Source organism: Puma concolor, chromosome B1 (genome assembly GCF_028749965.1).
Source record: "Puma concolor isolate L17-30 chromosome B1, mPumCon1.1.hap2, whole genome shotgun sequence".
In the NCBI taxonomy this organism is placed as follows: domain Eukaryota; kingdom Metazoa; phylum Chordata; class Mammalia; order Carnivora; family Felidae; genus Puma; species Puma concolor.
Genome location: NC_141670.1, coordinates 113,942,607 through 113,960,581, shown reverse-complemented (window position 1 = coordinate 113,960,581; position 17,975 = coordinate 113,942,607). Strand labels below are relative to the sequence as shown.

The following is a 17,975-nucleotide window of genomic DNA, read 5'->3' as shown; positions in this document are numbered from 1 at the left end:
TGTCACTTTAAGATGCTAATTAAAGTAAGATACATTTCCGAGAACATCTATTAAAACATATTTTCCCAGCAAGAAACAAAATATCCATGTAAGAGTGGAATAAAGAAGTGTAACCTCACATGAAAACATGCTGGAAGTAGGCAGTTTCTAGTTGTGAGCAGTGGTTCAATATTTTCATCCAGGACCTGGGGTGTTTCTCTTTCTATTCTGCCATCCTCAACATATTGGATGTCTCATAACTTCTAGAGCTCCAAGTATTTTGTCTTCACACAAATATGTTAAGTGAAAGCAGAACAAGAGCAAAGAGTTTCTCCTCACAAGTTTCTTTTATGCTAAAGTTGAATTATCTCCACTTCCCCTCATAACTAGAACTGGATCACACTTGATCATTCTGGGTTATACTCTAGGTCTACCACTTGATCATTTGCTGACTAGGAAGAACTTGAATTCCTTTGACTGATTTGGGCCATCGTCATACTCTGAGGCTGGGGTAGGAGCCTACCTACTTCCCTAGGATCAAGGATACCTTGATCCAAGCCCAGAACAAAATTGTTTCTGTCAGCAGAGAAGGAGTATCTGCCACGATATGCGCGCGCGCGCGCGCGCACACACACACACACACACACACACACACACACACACACACATTTATATTCCACTCAGAAAGACTGCTTGAAGACCATCTATGAATCTTCTCCCACTAAACCTATGCCTCCAAATCAACTAACATCTGTCTTCATTCATTTGTTGTAGAGTTATGGTTTCTGAGTTATTTACTTCATTCATTTAACCAACACTGAGGATGTCCTTTCTATATATAGGTCTATAAACTGTGGGAATAAAAATGAATAAGATGTGATATCTATCCTTGAGAAGCTTATAGCTCATGAGAGAGGCACAGTATAAGTGGGAAATTACAATGCAATACCCAATTTGTAAGGACTATTGGCAATGCCTTGTATCCACCTGGCAGAGCCAAGTGGCTCTTTTTCACCATCTTATCTCAAAGTAGATGCCAATTCTCCTTCTCGCTGCCCTAAAATAGTCTATCAAGAACTTGATCGTTTTGCCAGTCCATAAAACATGATATTGATCCATTATTTTGATGGCATTGTTCTATCTGATGAGAAAATTAGCAAGTGCTTACATGCCTTACTAAGACTCTTATGAATTAGACGATAAAAGATAAGTTACACAAAAATTCAGGACCACCACTAAAGTGCAGTTTCTGGAAGTTCACTGGTCTAGAGTATGACAAGGGATGCCCTCTAGGTACAGCCATGGCATAAATAAAAAATCTATTGATTTGGTCACTTAATTTATCTTGGACTTATTTGCATTATACTATAATTATAGGTAATTAATCTAACCATATAGGTTACGTTAAAAGGTTGTTTCCTACAATCTAAGGAAGAACAAATAAGATGTGACTATTATCCTCTAGAAAATAAAAGTATAAATACTTTCCCTTAATTTACTGGCTCCCTTTTTTTTTCCCCAGTGGGATAAAAAGTGGGTGAAGTGCTTTTATTCAATAAATGCAGTTAATTTTTAAAAGTTAATAGCTAAAATTTGAATTGTTTTTCTCTTTGGATTTTCTTAGATATTTGGATTTTCTCAAGGACCCAAATCTTATTAAAACTCAGGATGTGTTTACAGTCATCCGATATATCTCATATAACAGCTATGGGAAGACCATGGCCTGGAATTGGATTCAACTCAACTGGGACTATCTAGTCAACAGGTGGGATAATCAGCTAGTGGTCTGTTGTTCTCTTTGTTTGATATCATCTACATATTCTGTTTCTTTTTGCTGTGCTTTCTCTGACATCTATACACTATCTGGAATGGCATATTATTAGAAGTAAAGAATCATGGTAGTTTCCTCCTAAGGAAGCAATATACTAGTTAATTTTAGGCCTAATTCCTTTTCTGGAAGTTATTGTTTTAACTGATCTACAGAGTTCTGAAATCTGGAGAGTTGCCTAAATTGTATTATTTTTAGTTTGGTTAAAATAAGTTAATATAAATCTCCCTGTTGTGTTAGCACTTAGTATAATTGCAGACACATATTTATTCTCGATTAATATTTAATGAAAACGAAGTGAGAACTTCTGGACCTAGGTTCACATTGTAGCTCTATATCTTACTGAGCTTATATGGATGATAATTTTTATCTCCCTTGACCAGATAATTAAACTTTAGGTATTTTGAAAACTTCTTAAAAAGGGACCTATATTTCCCAGGCAATAGCAATCTTAAGATGGGAAATAGAAAGGACAAGAGAACAAGTCAAACTAAAGGAATGCTTTCCCAAATTTATTTCTTCAGCCCCATGTAGAAGAAATGTTGCCATTCTTGGTGCTAATCTTCTAAATTTAATGCTTACTCCCATTAAAAAATAGATCCCAAATAAATGTGCAAACATTGACCAAAAGACCTTTACTGTGTGCAATCCCCACGGTGGGAAATGGGCCGTTATCCTCTCCTAATCTCTCCTGTTTTCCCATCAGCACTACCTAGTTGACAATGACTTATCAGAGATACTAACTATGAAGAAAATTTTCTGTTCTCTTTTTTACCCCATCATTCATCAGACTGCCATTAGGTTCCTTCACATTTCTTATCCTTCTGAGATCCAGATTGTATCTGTATGTTTCAGCCCCAATACCCTACATTGCTTTTGCCTATTTGTGATGAATTTTTCCCCTTTCTGTTCTTGTAATTATTGAATGAAACTGCTCCATCTCTATGAAGTTTGACTGATGCGTGTGCATGTGCGTGTGCGTGTGTATGTGTGTGTGATGCCTGTCCATCTGTGTATAACCATTTCAATGAAAGGCATGATGGAATTAATAAATCTACCTATTGGGAACATGTTGTTATCTGGAGATAACACTTCATATTATGCAATCTAGTACCTTCCATTTGCTTACTATATGCCTAGTGACGTGTACTGAGTTTTTTGTTTTAATCAAAAAGACCATAAATCATTTTTTTTGGCATTTGCTGCAAGAAACCTATGCAGATAAAGAGTGCTTACTTTTGAATTATTATAAAAAAATAAGTAAATAATGTTCCATTTTGCATAATACAGTGGCCATTCCCTTATTGTTTATTAAATATAATACTTCTCAAGGCCTATTTGAATAGTTCTAGTGTGATTGATTTCAAATAATGCATATTTCATTTAAAAAATTAGTTCACTGTCATTCCTCTTAATAATTAAGAACTAGAAAAAAACAGGTGTTACTTTGTCATAAAAGTCATAACCATCTGGTCCTAAAGTAAATTAGACCTAATCCTGAAATTAAAAAAAAAAATGATAAACTATTTCCAGTGCTACTTCCAAAACCCTTGCCCAGGGCTTTTAATATTTCTTCATAGTCTAATGATCTAATTCTCATGAGGCATTATTTCACATAGACTCAAACATAAAATTATATTACAACCACATGGTGAACACAAAAATAACACCCAATATTAATTATGGTTAGTTTGAATAAATAGAATTTTCCCACTAAAATTGGATAGGATAAATTAAACAAAAATGAGCAAGCTATATACAAATATGTTCAAACTTGAATATTTTCCAGAATTCGAATGAGTGGTTTTCCTGCCTAAGATCCTGAACAATTTATTGTCATCCTAAAATAAATAAGCTGCTTTTTTATAAAGGGTTTGTCATATGACTTTTATGACAACTGATGGCCACATCACTAATGCCCTTTCTAGTTTGAGACTTAACCAAAAAGTTCCAAGGATACTTCAGCAATTATTCTTTGATTTTGTTTATCCCAGTAAGGTCTTAGATGAAACTGTGAAGGGGAATGAACTTAGTAAGTCAGTAGTGTGGTGTGTTAGAGTTTGATTTTAATTTATGACTATGGATGAAAATTAAGTCAGTAGAGACATGATTGTAACTATTTAAAGACTGCCTCAAACAAAAAAAAAAATTAATTAGAATTTAATTAAAAGTTTTATGAACATGAAATAATTTCTTTTGAATTATATGATAAAACTTATGTAAATATTAAATCCAAGAAGAGGATTGTTACATAATATTATTTTTAAAATATTTAAGAAAAATCTTTATTTTAGTTTTAAAAGTAATTAATAGGATAAATATACAGCATATTTCCCTTTAAATGCTACAGGCTATGTGATGTTGGTTTATTGGGATAAACATATTTTGTTCTGACATTTTTAGTATTTATACAAGTAGTTTCAGTCTTTACTCAATCTCTCCATTGCTAGTTCCCCAAAATATTCTTTAATTTATAGTCACTAGGAACAAAGCAGAAGAGGAATATTATAGGAGTTATAGAAAGTCACTGAGAAAAATTGTGTTCTTATCTCTAATTAACAGACTTTCTTTGAATCTATAGAATATCATTACAGCAACTTAGTGTGATTCTCCTTTTTTATTTTTATCATTTTTATTTTTTGTGTGATTTTCCTTTTTTAAATCCCCATTTTCTTATTATAAAATGAGTATGTATTTTATTGCACAAAATACAGATAAGCAAAAATAAGGATGCAAAAATCACTCATAATTCTACCATTTAGAAATAACCCTTATTGTCACACCACTGTTTCCTTGAGTTATTTTCCTATGGCTGTTTATTTATAAAAATGGGATCATATTATACATATGATTTTATAACCTGCTGTTTCCCCTGCATCATCCTATATCATGGATGTCTTTTCATGTCTTTAAGTATGCTTCTTCAATGTTATTTCTTTTTTTTTTTTAATTTTTTTTTTAACGTTTATTTATTTTGAGACAGAGAGAGACAGAGCATGAATGGGGGAGGGTCAGAGAGAGAGGAATACACAGAATCTGAAACAGGCTCCAGGCTCTGAGCTGTCAGCACAGAGCCCGACGCGGGGCTTGAACTCACGGACTGCGAGATCATGACCTGAGCCGAAGTCGGCTGCTTAACCGACTGAGCCACCCAGGCGCCCCTCTTCAATGTTATTTCTAATGCTCAATCATATTTCAATGTGTAGATACATCTTAGTTTATTTGGCTAATCTCCATATGTTGGATCATAAAATTGTTCCAAACTTTGTGATGAATGTGGCAGAACTGTCACCCAGAAAAAAAATTACTCCTATCCTTGCTAATTGAGTACATAAAAACTGATATCTCATTTTAAATATAATTCTTTCACCCAGTAAATACTGTGTAACATCCATTATGTGCTAGGCACTGTGCCTGGCATTGAAGATACGATAGTAGAAACATACCTGGTTCTCTGTCCTCATGGAGCTGAGAATCTGGTGATGGGGTCCAATATTAATTAAAGAACCACACTAATACATGTATACTTAAACCTGTAATAACTACAAATAGGAGAGGTTCTATGTACACTGAAAGAATGTAAAAGGGAAACTGACCAAGTCAGGGGAAGTTGGACTTTAAGGGCTTCCCCAAGGAAGTGACAATTGAGCTGAATTCTAAAGGAAAAGTGGGAGTGACTTATGTGAACAGGAGGTGAAGCACTCTTGGCTGAATGCCTACTATCAGAAAAGTAAAAAGATAATGGCCAACCTTTGCAGGGTCAGGTTAATATTTGGGCTGTTGTTATAAGAGCAATGATAAGCCACTAAAGGGTTTTAAGTAAGAAAGTGAAATGATTGATTTTACTTTAAAAAGAAAGCTCTGGTAGTAAGTCACAGACCTAGATAGGGGCCAGAGTGGGTTTGAGAGAAGCAGTCAGAGAGCTACTAGAACAGTCCCAGCAAAAGGTAGTGGCAGATTGGACGATGGATGTAATGATGAAGATGAAGAGATAGGAACAACATTTAGAACTTGGTGAATTAGAAACAGGACCGTCGTGAGGGGACAAGGATAGTGCCTAGATTTCTAGAAAACATAAGGCTTGTAGAAGGAGAACAATGGCTTCAGTTTGCTATTTATGATGCCTTTGAGTCTCTTTTGACATGTTGAAGTAGAGATGGTTTCAAGGAAGTTATAGTTCCTTGTCAAATGCTTAAATATTTAAGTTTAAAGTAAATCCAAGATCAAAAAATGCCCATTATATTTACTGGCATAAGAGCTATTAGTAACTCTAGAGATCTACTTTCTCAGTGGAGTGATGAGGGCAGAACCTAAATTCAAGCAAGTTAATAAAACAGTCAATGGCGAAAAAATGAAGACAAGAAATGTAGAGGACTCTTTGAAAAGTTTGATTCTGGGGGCGCCTGCGTGGCCTAGTCAGTTAAGCGTCCGACTTTGGCTCAAGTCATGATCTCACAGTTCACAGGTTTAAACCTTGCATGCGGCTGTGTGCTGATAGCTCAGAGCCTGGAGCCTGCTTCAGATTCTGTGTCTCCCTCTCTCTCTGCCCCTCCCCCACTCACACTCTGTCTCTCTCTGTCTCTCAAAAATAAATAGACATTAAAAAATTTATCAAAAATAACAATAAATTCTTGGGGCGCTGGGTGGCTCAGTCGGTTAAGCGTTCGACTTCGGCTCAGATCATGATCTCACGGTCCGTGAGTTCGAGCCCTGCGTCAGGCTCTCTGCTGACAGCTCAGAGCCTGGTGCCTGTTTCGGATTCTGTGTCTCCCTCTCTCTCTGACCCTCCCCGATTCATGCTCTCTCTCTGTCTCAAAAATAAACGTTAAAAAATTTTTTTTAAAAAAGAAAAATAACAATAAGTTCTTTAAAAAAATAAGTTAACTCTGGATGTGGAGGTGAGAAAAAAGGATATTAAGAGAGAGATGCCAGATCAAGGAAGAGGAGTTTTTTCTTTCTTTATGTGGAAGATCATTTTAATATGTTTAATATATTTTAAAGCTGATGAGAAAGACCCAGTGAAGAATGAGAGCTTTAACATGTAGTACAGAAAAGATTCTTTAAAAAAATTTTTTTAACGTTTATTTATTTTTGAGACAGAGAGAGACAGAGAATGAACGGGGGAGGGCCAGAGAGAGAGGGAGACACAGAATCTGAAACAGGCTCCCAGCTCTGAGCTGTCAGCACAGAGCCCAACGCGGGGCTCGAACTCAGGGACCGCGAGATCATGACCTGAGCCGAAGTGGGACGCTTAACCGACTGAGCCACCCAGGCGCCCCCAGAAAAGATTCTTTCAAAAATAAAGTTTTTAAGTAGAGAGAAGTTGGAGCCAATGCACAGATGATAGAAGAAAACTAGGTATCTTTGTACATTTGCAAACTAAAAGATGTAGGAGTTACTATACATTTTCTCTGTGGATTAGAAGACAAGGTCATCTTTGTTGGAGAGGGAGGAAAGCAGGAGAATGTCTGGAGGTTGGAAGAGAGTGACAACACTTGAAAAAAGTAATTCAAGGATAAAGAGAATGAATTGACCAGGGTAATGTAGGAGGACTGTCAATGTGGAGGGTCCATTTAAGATTGATACTCATGAATTTTTAGTGAAACATTATGAAGAAAGTTGGGTGACCGTCCTTGACAGATTAGCCACCTGGTGCAAACACAGAGGAAATGGGCAGTTGATTTTCTCCAAAGCTGGATTTCTGCTGGAAATAAATTATTAAACTATAAGGGAGTTTAGGGCTTAGGAAAACAAATGTTGAAAATGGTAGACCAAGGAATCAAAACTATATAAGAAAATAAGTGCAAGGAAAAGGAAGATCTGATGGTCTGGTGGCACTGGACCTGGTACACTGACAATGGTTAGTTATTAGAACATTTCATGTTTTTTCCCATTGGCATATTTTGTCTTTATGTTTCTTCTGCAAACTGTGGATTCATTTCCTTGATAATTTCACGTTGGTATATTTCTCCCTTTTACCAATTTATATAGTGAAATGTATTTGTATAGTGAAGAACTGTATAGTGAAATATTTACATAGTGAAAATATTTGCTCTTTTCACATCAAAACAACAAATTTTGACTTAATTTTATGAGGTTGAATTTTAGTATAAACAATTTTTAAGATGTGTGTAACAATCTTAGTTTTTATCTCCATGGTTTCTGCTTCTGTTATGTGATAATTTTTAAGTGTAGAATTTCTCTTACCATTTGTTTACCTCTCTATATAGTGATATATTTTCTTTTATTCTTCTCTGGCATTCCAGTGGTTCAAAGTTAATACATAGTTCTTGTGGTTGTTTTTCTTACACTGTGACTAGTTGTGATGAGATTTTTACCTGTATCATAATTATTCATATTACAGTCTGTAAGGAAATTTCTGATCCTTGCTCTTTAAGAGAAAAAGTGCAAAAGGGAAAGGAATCGAGTATCATCTCTAAAATCCTATCTTTGCACTTAGCTCTTTGCTTAGTCTAATATAGATCATATAGGCTAATATAGACCCATATGGTATGCAAGTAGCTAATAGAGCTTTTTGAAAGAAGAAATAGCTTATATTCAAATTTCTGCACCTGCGGGAAGATGCACGGGGTATTTGTCAGAATAAAGGTGATTAGAGCTACCCTGCTGTATCGAAAATACAGACATGCAGCAGCTTAAAGGATATGCGTAATTACTTCTCACGTTAGTCTGCTGAAGTGAGCATTCTAAGTTGTTGAAGTAGTTCTACTCTGTGAGACATAGGACCTTATCCGATTGGTGTGGTTGAAGGTTGGAGGGAGGGGAGAAAAAGAAGTCCGAGGCAAGCGATTTTCCTTTACCGAAGCAAGGAGGCAGTGGTTGAACATACCGCTTCTGCTCGTGTTCCACGGATACGAACTGAGCCACCCATCTGCACCTCGCTATGAGGGAGGCTGACAAATGTAATCTCTATCCGGGTTCTCACAGTGCAGGAAAGAAGAACAGATTTGGGGAATACAGCAAGCAGTCTACCGCATCCGGGATAGTGTTGTGGATCTGTCTACAAAAAAAGTGAAGGATTTACTAAGAATGTTTCCTGAATAGAAATATTAAATTAAATGTGTTTCTATGTTTTACTTACTCTGCAAATTACTTTAACACACACACGCACGCACACACACACACGCACAAATCAAAAGCAGATGTCTACATCCAGAGAAATGATTTAAAGTTCTAGGCACTTATATTCCCTTTTACTTCCTTAAACTTCTCTTTAGATACACACTCAATGACAGAAACCTTGGCAGAATTGTCACCATAGCAGAACCATTCAACACCGAACTGCAGCTCTGGCAGGTATGAACATAAATCCCTCTGGACTTGTCCAGGAAGAAAGAATTTAACTGTTTTCTTTGTTTCAAACAGAAATGGTATTTTCTCTATTCGGGTCTCAGAAGACAGGGAGAAAGAAATAATTCTTATATCTAATTAAATGTGTACCTATTTTTTTCTAAACTGAAAAGCATTCAAATAATCAAGAAACAAAGTTTAAAAGTGGAGAAAGCTGAGACCTTGGGAGGCTTAGAAGGCTACCTTTTGGCTTACCAAAGCTTGGATAGTATGTGTCCCCTAGTAAATGTAGCCTGGAATAAGATGGTCAAGATTTGATTCCTCTTAAAATTCACAGTTTTGGAATTAAACTTTTTTAAATGTTTATTTATTTTTTAGAGAGGGAGAGAATGTGTGTGAGTGGGGCAGGGCCAGAGAGAGAGGGAGACACAGAACCTGAAGCAGGCTCCAGGCTGTCAGCACAGAGCCCAACGTGGGGCTTGAACCCACAAACCATGAGATCATGACCTGAGCTGAAGTCCAACACTTAACTGAGCCACCCAGGCACCCCTTTATAGTTTTGGAGTTTAAAGACTTTTTAGGTTTCAAATTATCTCAGTTCCCAGAAGGAAAAACATTTATTAATGTTGGACAAATAGAGATTGTATGAATTTTCAGTATCTGCATATTATATGTTGGAATGATAATATTCTGTGTATTAAGAAACAAAATTCGGGGCGCCTGGGTGGCGCAGTCGGTTAAGCGTCCGACTTCAGCCAGGTCACGATCTCGCGGTCTGTGAGTTTGAGCCCCGCATCAGGCTTTGGGCTGATGGCTCAGAGCCTGGAGCCTGTTTCCAATTCTGTGTCTCCCTCTCTCTCTGCCCCTCCCCCATTCATGCTCTGTCTCTCTCTGTCCCAAAAATAAATAAACGTTGAAAAAAAAATTAAAAAAAAAAAAAAAAAAAAAAGAAACAAAATTCAGGCACCTGGATGGCTTAGTCAGTTGGGTGTCCAGCTCTTGATTTCAGCTTAGGTCATGATCTCATGGTTCATGGACCAGTGCAGAGCCTGCTCCCTCTCTCTCTGCACCTTCCCTACCTCAAAAACTAATTAGTTAATTAATTAATTAATTTAGAAAGAAACAAAAGAATTCTCATTTTTGTAAGTAGCAAACAACACTATAATTGAATTTGGGGAAAGACTTTGGAAGGAAGAGGGAAAATAGAACGAAGGTTAAAAGAGATGTTATTGGAAGTCCTTAATAAGTGAATTGAGAGTATATTAACATATTCCAGACTCCTGAAGTGAAAGGCTAATAAGGAAAGCCATCATTCGACAGACCAGGTTTTCCAGGGAATGCCTGGGGAATGCATAGGAAACAGAGAAAGCCCCAGAAGCACAGCAGGCCATGCCAGCAATTTAGTGTGCTTCTCCTTCTCCAATATGGCAGAGCCTCCTTTGACTTGACATGGTGCCAGAAGTCCAGTAATGACTGCTAATGTAAGAGATGGGCTTAATCTAAACGATGCACCAAGACTGTACCTCGGTGTTGTACAATAAGAATGAATTTCCAGGGAAGAAAGAAACCAATCCAGTTTGTAAGTAAAAGTCTTGAAGACTAGTTGGGCTTAAAATGACTTTCTTCATTATTTCCCTTTCTTTTCTAGATGGAAAGCTTTTTCAAAAAATATCCAGAAGCTGGAGCAGGAGAAAAACCTAGGCAGCAAGTGCTGGAAACAGTGAAGAACAATATTGAGTGGTTAAAACAAAATAGAAACACCATAAGACAATGGTTTTTGGATTTACCTAAGAATGGTTAATGTGTTCAAATATCATGTTTTAATTTTGTGAATCTGTTGTTTTTCCTGTTAAACATTTGGTGGCCTAATTTAGAAGCACCATGGAGGGAGTCTTATACCCAGATACTGCTTTTGCTAAGTAGTGTGTTTATATGTCTTGCAAAACTTTTAAATTGTTCTTCTTTGTTTATGAAGGAAGATACTAATAGAGTAGTTAATGTACTCAGGGATTTCTTCTAAGTGTACTTCATAGGAGATTCTTTGCAAACTGAAGAGAATTTAATAGCCATTTTAATGTCTTTAAATATCATTCTTTATATCTTAAATCTGTGAAAATAGAACAATTTGGTCTTAGCTTTACATTTTTAGTACCAAAGAAACACCACTTAATCTTCTCTCTTGATTGATTTTTAAAGTTTAAATACCAGTACTTGAGGGACCAAAATTACCATCTTAATCTTTATTTTATTATTCAGAATTACACATATCTAATATCATTATATTCACATGTGTCCTACTCCTTTAAATCCTAAAAAGTAACCCAGGTTTAAATTTTACTCAAGGATTGCATGAATTAGCCAAATAAATGGCTTTTGCCTTCACTATAAAATCAACAAGTGAACTCTCTTTGCCTTTCTAAAATAAATCTGAATGATTAACTTGAAAAAATATATTGTTTTCCAGTGTCACTTTACTCTCGAATAATAATGACTGCAGCGTTCCCCAAATAATTTAGCATGAGGCAAATATGATTCAAGAACCTAGCCTTTTTCATGCTTGGTACTCTGTCATCCTGTTCCATTCCCTACAAAGCTCCTTCAAATATGCTATGAAATTAGAGGGAAGATAGTGCTTAACTTTGCTCCATGGATTTTAGAGGAAAAAGGCTAAATAATTGGAAACTGGTCAGGAAAGAGAGAAGGCTGATTATTCCATAAAACTAAATGGAATTAGAGTTTAGCTTTGATCTAACCTAGCAATCTAAGTGTGAAAATGAGGAAACCCATGTATGTCTCCAGCATGACTGTGCATATCTGAGGATATTTCTTCTTACAACTTTTATGTATAAGCCCTTAGATCCTAATCCATACAGAATAGCACCGATCAAATTTATGTTCGTGACTTGATTAAAGACATCAATTTTGTAGAAGCCGGTGGCAAGAATATGTTTAATATGGCACTTGGTGCCTAGTGGACCCACAATGTAAGTCCAATAGGCAGAAAAGAAGGTAAATGACTATGTTCCAGTCTGCCATATCTAGAAAATCTAAATTTATTTGGGACCTTCAGAAGTATAAAATAATTTAAGATTGGTCTGATGATAATTCAAGCATATAAGAACAATGAAAATCTTAGCTTTGACTTTACTTACATAATAATGTGCCTCCATTAATACTCCCAAATTTTGTAAACTTTCCTACTGCTCTTTCATAATTATTGCTTCTCAATCTACGCAGCTAAACTGGCAAATTCAAATGTGGACTGGGGGAAAAAAGATTAAAAAAAAAAAAAGAAATTTCCAGACCAGAACTTTAAAAATATTTAAAGAAGAAGAAAAGAAGAAAAGACACATTAACACCATAAATCATCAGGAAAGTCCCACTATCCTCATGAGGCTTAACACCCTAACTTCAGATTAATCATAATCGAAACCAGCAGTTCAAGTCTATGTATTGTTTCAAGTGGACAAATAAGGAGTGGAATGGTTTATCCTCCTGCTTTATGTAATAAATAATTTTTTAAAGAAAAATGTAAGTTTGAGGGCGATGGTAAATAAATTCCAACTTGCCTAGAAGTTATTCTGTGTCCTTCCACTTTAAGCACCACAATGGAGAATCAATTGCTTAGCTTTCTTTACCCCACGTGAAAAAGAAATGTGTACACCTCCGTCATAATAACTCCACTAGCCCTTTGGGCCCTTCCAATAAGCATCTGGTTTTTAAAAGGCTGACGACCGATAGACCTATGCCAAGAACAATTTACTACTCTGCTTGCTTGGTTTGTCATGATTTTCACAAGGGAGGAAAATTAGTATGTTTCCAAAATTAAAACACAGTAAACCATCAACTTTAAAAAAATTAACTGGAAGAAGTGATCGGCAAGGTCATGTAGCAAGGGGCAGGGCCGGTATTAGTACCTTTGACCTAGGCAGTCTACTGTATCCCAGATCACTGCTATGTACCCACATGAATATAAACTAGGAATTCAAATAATAAACATAAAAGTGATAGATGGAGAAGGTCTGGGAAGCAGAGGTATACAGCTAGGTTGATGGCAATGGTATTCCTATAGTTTACCCTCCATGTTGGTAAAGTGTAAGTCGAAAAATAAACATAAGGTGGCAACAAAAATTCAGTGCCACAATTCTCAAAGGAAATTGAGAATAAGGAGGGAACAGAAGTAGGGGAATAGAATGACCAGTGGAGCTTTTCAAAACATTACTAATAACAGTAGCAAAGTTTTTCTTTTAACCAAGCACTGTTTTAAATACTAGCACTCCACATACATTAATTTCTATATTTAAATTTATAAAAACCCCATGAGGTAGATACTGTTAATGTCCTATGTTATAGACGGAAACACTAAGAGAAGTTGGAGAACTTGCTCAAGTCATTAAAGTAGTGTCTGGCACCAGCCAGAATTTGAATCTTGCCAATTTATCATCAGAACCTTTGTCCTCAACCCCAGTGTTAGAAAAGCAACATGTGCTTTATAACTGGAGTGCTCTGGATTTGAATTTCAGCTACTTGGTAGTCAAGTACCTTCAATCTCTCTATTGCTCAGTTTCCTCACCTATAAAGGGATAAAAATAATGACTATCTCAACGGGTTATTGTGAGGATTAAATGCAAAAATGCATGTAAAGGATGAACGTATGGGAAATAATCACTGGAGAAACAAACACTAGACACTTTTATTGTCATTATTATGGTATCTCCTAGTCCCCACTTAAGACACTAGTTTGCATAACACAGTCAACTTGGGTTCAAGAATAACCAAACCTAAGCAACTGAAGGCACTAAGGAGACGCAGTGTGTCAAACTATGCTGTCGTTCACAGTCACTGCCCCTCCCTAAAGAGGATCTCATTATCTCTAGCATGGTCCAGCATGGGTGTGTGACCTACTTTGGCTGAAATACGAGTAAGAACGATGTTGATTTTAGTCAAAAATGTCCAAAGCTGGCACATGGTTTCCCACCTCCTCCATTTCTCTTCTGCCACCAGATCCAGTGATGTCCCAGATAAAGGCACCTCTATTAGTCTGAATTCCAGAATGAAAACAACACGGAGCAGAATGTAGCCGGCACACAGTGCACCTGCATTGTGAGAAATGCCCTTTGTTATTGTAAACCATTAAGATTTTGAGGTTGTCTGTACCTCAGCATAAGCTAGCCTAATCTGTCTAGTATGAACACTAAACTAATGTGATACTCTCCCATAGTTATTTTTGTTCCAGTTCTCTCACCTTGTCCTTCCTCTATCAGGGGTTAGAAAACTTCTGCCTTTTCATCTTTGTAAGACTTACAGTTAAAAATAGTTTTTACATTTTTAAATGGTTGGGAAAAATACAAATAATAGTTTGTGGTATGTGAACATTGTATGAAGTTTAAATGTCAGTGCCCTTAAAGTTTTATTGAAACACAAGTTCAGGCATTCATTTACATATTGAGTATGGCTGCTTTCCTGTTGCAACCGCAGTGCTGAGTGGTTGCCACCAGAGATCTTATGGCCCACAAAAAGCCTAAAATAGTTACCTCTGTGTCCCTTACCAAAAAAGTTTGCTGGCCCCTAATCTTATATTTAGTTCTTCCCTCCTTTTGCATTCAATTATTTTCCCCCTTTCTCCCCTCTATTCTGTACTCCAACCCAGTGTTTCTCAACACTAGCACTATTGCCTTTTTGAGCCTGTTAATACTTTGTTGCAGAGGGCGATCTGTACTCCGTGAAATGTTTAGCAGCATCCCTGGCCTTTAGCCTCTAGTTGCCAATAGTGTATCCCCCAGGCCCACATGTCTCTAGACATGACCAAATGTCCTGTAGGAGGCCAGATCTCCCCAGTTGAGAATTACTGCCCAACATTAAACTTGCGAATAAATGCTATGGGCATTATTTAGCTACCTTAAATGACAGGTAAGGAGACTACAGACATTCAAAGACCGTTAAGAGGAAAGGCTTGATGATGAAGAGAAGGCTGAATAAAGTATTCATTCATTCATATATTCATTCAAATAACTAATATTTAGGGGCGCCTGGGTGGCTCAGTTGGTTAAGCATCAAACTTCGATTCCGGTCATGATCTCGCAGTTCATGGGTTCAAGCCCCACGTCAGGCTCTGTGCTGACAGCTGGGAGCCTGGAGCTTGCTTCCAATTCTGTGTCTCCCTCTCTCTCTCTGCCCCTCCCCCACTCATACTCTGTTTCTCTCTCTCAAAAATAAATAAAAACATTTAAAAAATAACTAATTATAAAATATCTATTGTATGAGAAGCCTTGTTTTAGGTACTGGTTGTCCTAGGTTCAGGAATGGATTTAGAAGACAACTGGAAGAAAAAGACATTGTCTATTGTCACTGTGCCTTCATTTCTATCATCTATTCCGTCCTCATCCCCCTCTATTACCAAGCTGGGATGCCAAAAATTGTACTTCCCTGGCTTCTGCATGATTTACGTTCTGCCAGTGATATACACTTCTATGAGACTTGGAAGGAAAAGAGAGAAGAGGCTGTTTCCAAGAGAGTGCAGGGGAAAGAAGTTTCTGGGGTAGATGTGAGTTGGCAGCTTCTGAACTCCATGTCCCTGTGTATTTACCATCGCTGTGATGCAGGGAAGCACTGATGAGACATTCATAGTTTTCTCACTTCTGGGTGATACTAGCAGTTTCTGATCTCTGGGTCAGAGAGGTGGTGATATGCAACCCTGAAACCAGAAGCCTAGCACTGACCCTCTAACTTCTATTCCTCCTGCCCTTTTAGTGATGTATGAGTGTCTAATTCTTTGTATTCAATCTTTTTCTGCTTTCTGAACTGAGCCCTGAGTGATACAAGTGGACTACAGATTTTGTTTTGGTTTGTATTTCCATTTTACCCAGTGTTCTTTTTTCTGCCCACTGTCCTTCATATATAAAAAGCTCCAAGCTGGGTCCTTTGTTTGACACAGACTAGTGGACTGGATTGACCCTGTAAGAGACCACTCTAGCCTTGATGAGTTTTAGAACATGGAAGAAATCATGATAGGCAGTATTTGAAACAGATTCATATCTGTAATAAAGGGGGAAAAAATTGGAGCAGTGTATTTTCCTTTTGTGTTGGGATACATAGGCATATTAGAATGCATCCCTGAGAAAGCATCAAACTTGACCTCCCCAGTTCCTCAAATGTTAAACAGAGTTACCAAATGTTCCAACAATTCCACTACTAATAACATCCCCAAGAGCATTGACGATGTATGTCCACACAAAAACTGATACGTGAATCATTCATAATGAATGGATAAACAAAAGGTGGTGTGACTATACCACAAGGAGGGATGAAGTATTATGATATATACCTTAACAAGGATGAAACTTGAAAACTTTATGCTAAATGAGAGAAGCTAGTCACAAAATGCCACATGTTGTATAATTCTATTTTTATGAAATGTCCTAAATAGGTAAATCTGTAGAGACAGAAAGTAGATAAGTAGTTGCCAGGGGCTCAGGAGGAGGACATGGGATGTGATTGGTAATGGTTTTTTGTTGTTGTTGTTTGTTTGTTTGTTTTGAGATGATGAGGATGTTCCAAAATTAGATAATGGTGGGGCACCTGGCTAGCTCATCGACAGAGCATGGGACTCAGTCTCAGGGTCAAGTCCCACGTAGGGTGTGGAACCTACTTAAAAATTTAAAATAAATAGAATTAGATAAAGTGATGGATGCCCAAGTCTGTGAATATACTGAAAACCACTGAATTGTAATACTATTTACAAGGTTGAATTTTATGATATATGAATTATATCTCAATAATGCTTTACCAAAAAAGTTGTCTTCCCTTTTTGGAGCTTCAGTAAACTCATTAAACAGTAGTACTGGCTCATGAGAAAGTCCTATATTCTCTGCAATGGATACTGACAATGCTCATTCCACCAAGTGCTTTTGTCTCCTTAAAATTGCTTCTATTTCCAGATTCAAGAATTTGCATCATTAATTCCAAAAGATCCTTATATTCTCATTCAAAGATGAAGCTGGTTCTTAAGTTGCATTTTTCATCATCAGGATTCCATGTGATCTTGACAGAACTAAAAATCACAGTGCCTCATTTCCCCCACCTCCCACCCTTCCCACCTTGGTGCCCCATCCCAGTGATCAATGGTAAGCTCAGGAGTGGCCACTTGACCAAAGCAGAGCAGATTAACATATTCTGGGGTTATGATACATGAATATCAGAGAGGTCCTCTTTCTGCTGGGGTTTCCAAGCCAGAAGATTCCTGGCCATTCTTGGCCATCTTGCTACCACATGGAGAGAAGCCAAGCAGAAATAGCAGAGCAGAAGAGGAAAGAGACAGAATCCTGCCTACATTATTTGAGCCTCTGAATCTGTCTGTATTTAGGCATCCCCTAGTTCTTTGAAGAAAAAATTAACCTATAAATTTTCTCTACATTTGAACTAGTTTAAATTGAGTTTCTCTTACTTTCAATGAAAAGAGTTCCCTCACATTCTCTCAACAAAAGTTATATAGCTACAAGAGAATGTTAAGGAAATAAACATTGTTAAGCCTAATAGAAAGGGTCAACAATTGTTACCGGATGGAAGAAAGCAAGGAAAGAAGGAAGGGAAGGAGGGAGGCAAAATTAAGGGAAGAAGGGAGATATAGAGAGAGGAAGGAAGCACTTTAATTGAAAAGGAAGGGAAAGTAAGAAAACTGTCATAAATTATCATCACATATCAGCATGTAAATGGAAGAAAGTCTCTAATTTGTTTTCTGATATTCCCATAACGATTTTTTTCTCCACTTGAAAACTCAGAGTTAGAAAAATTAAATAACAGCCCTATTAACTAAGACCAATATTATACTTATTATCATGAAAACAAAAGCAATCAATCA

At 36.9% G+C, this 17,975-nt stretch overlaps 1 protein-coding gene across 1 annotated transcript in view; it reads left to right on the top strand.

Moving 5' to 3' along the window:
- Positions 1–12,693, top strand: part of ENPEP (glutamyl aminopeptidase) — a 93,355-nt gene extending 80,662 nt beyond the window's left edge. The window contains exons 18-20 of the mRNA XM_025921337.2: positions 1,604–1,744; positions 9,046–9,124; positions 10,767–12,693. Of these exons, the coding sequence (XP_025777122.1) occupies positions 1,604–1,744; positions 9,046–9,124; positions 10,767–10,919 (373 nt within the window). The 3' untranslated portion in view covers positions 10,920–12,693. The remainder of the gene's footprint in view (positions 1–1,603; positions 1,745–9,045; positions 9,125–10,766) is intronic.
- The last annotated feature ends 5,282 nt before the right edge of the window (positions 12,694–17,975 follow it).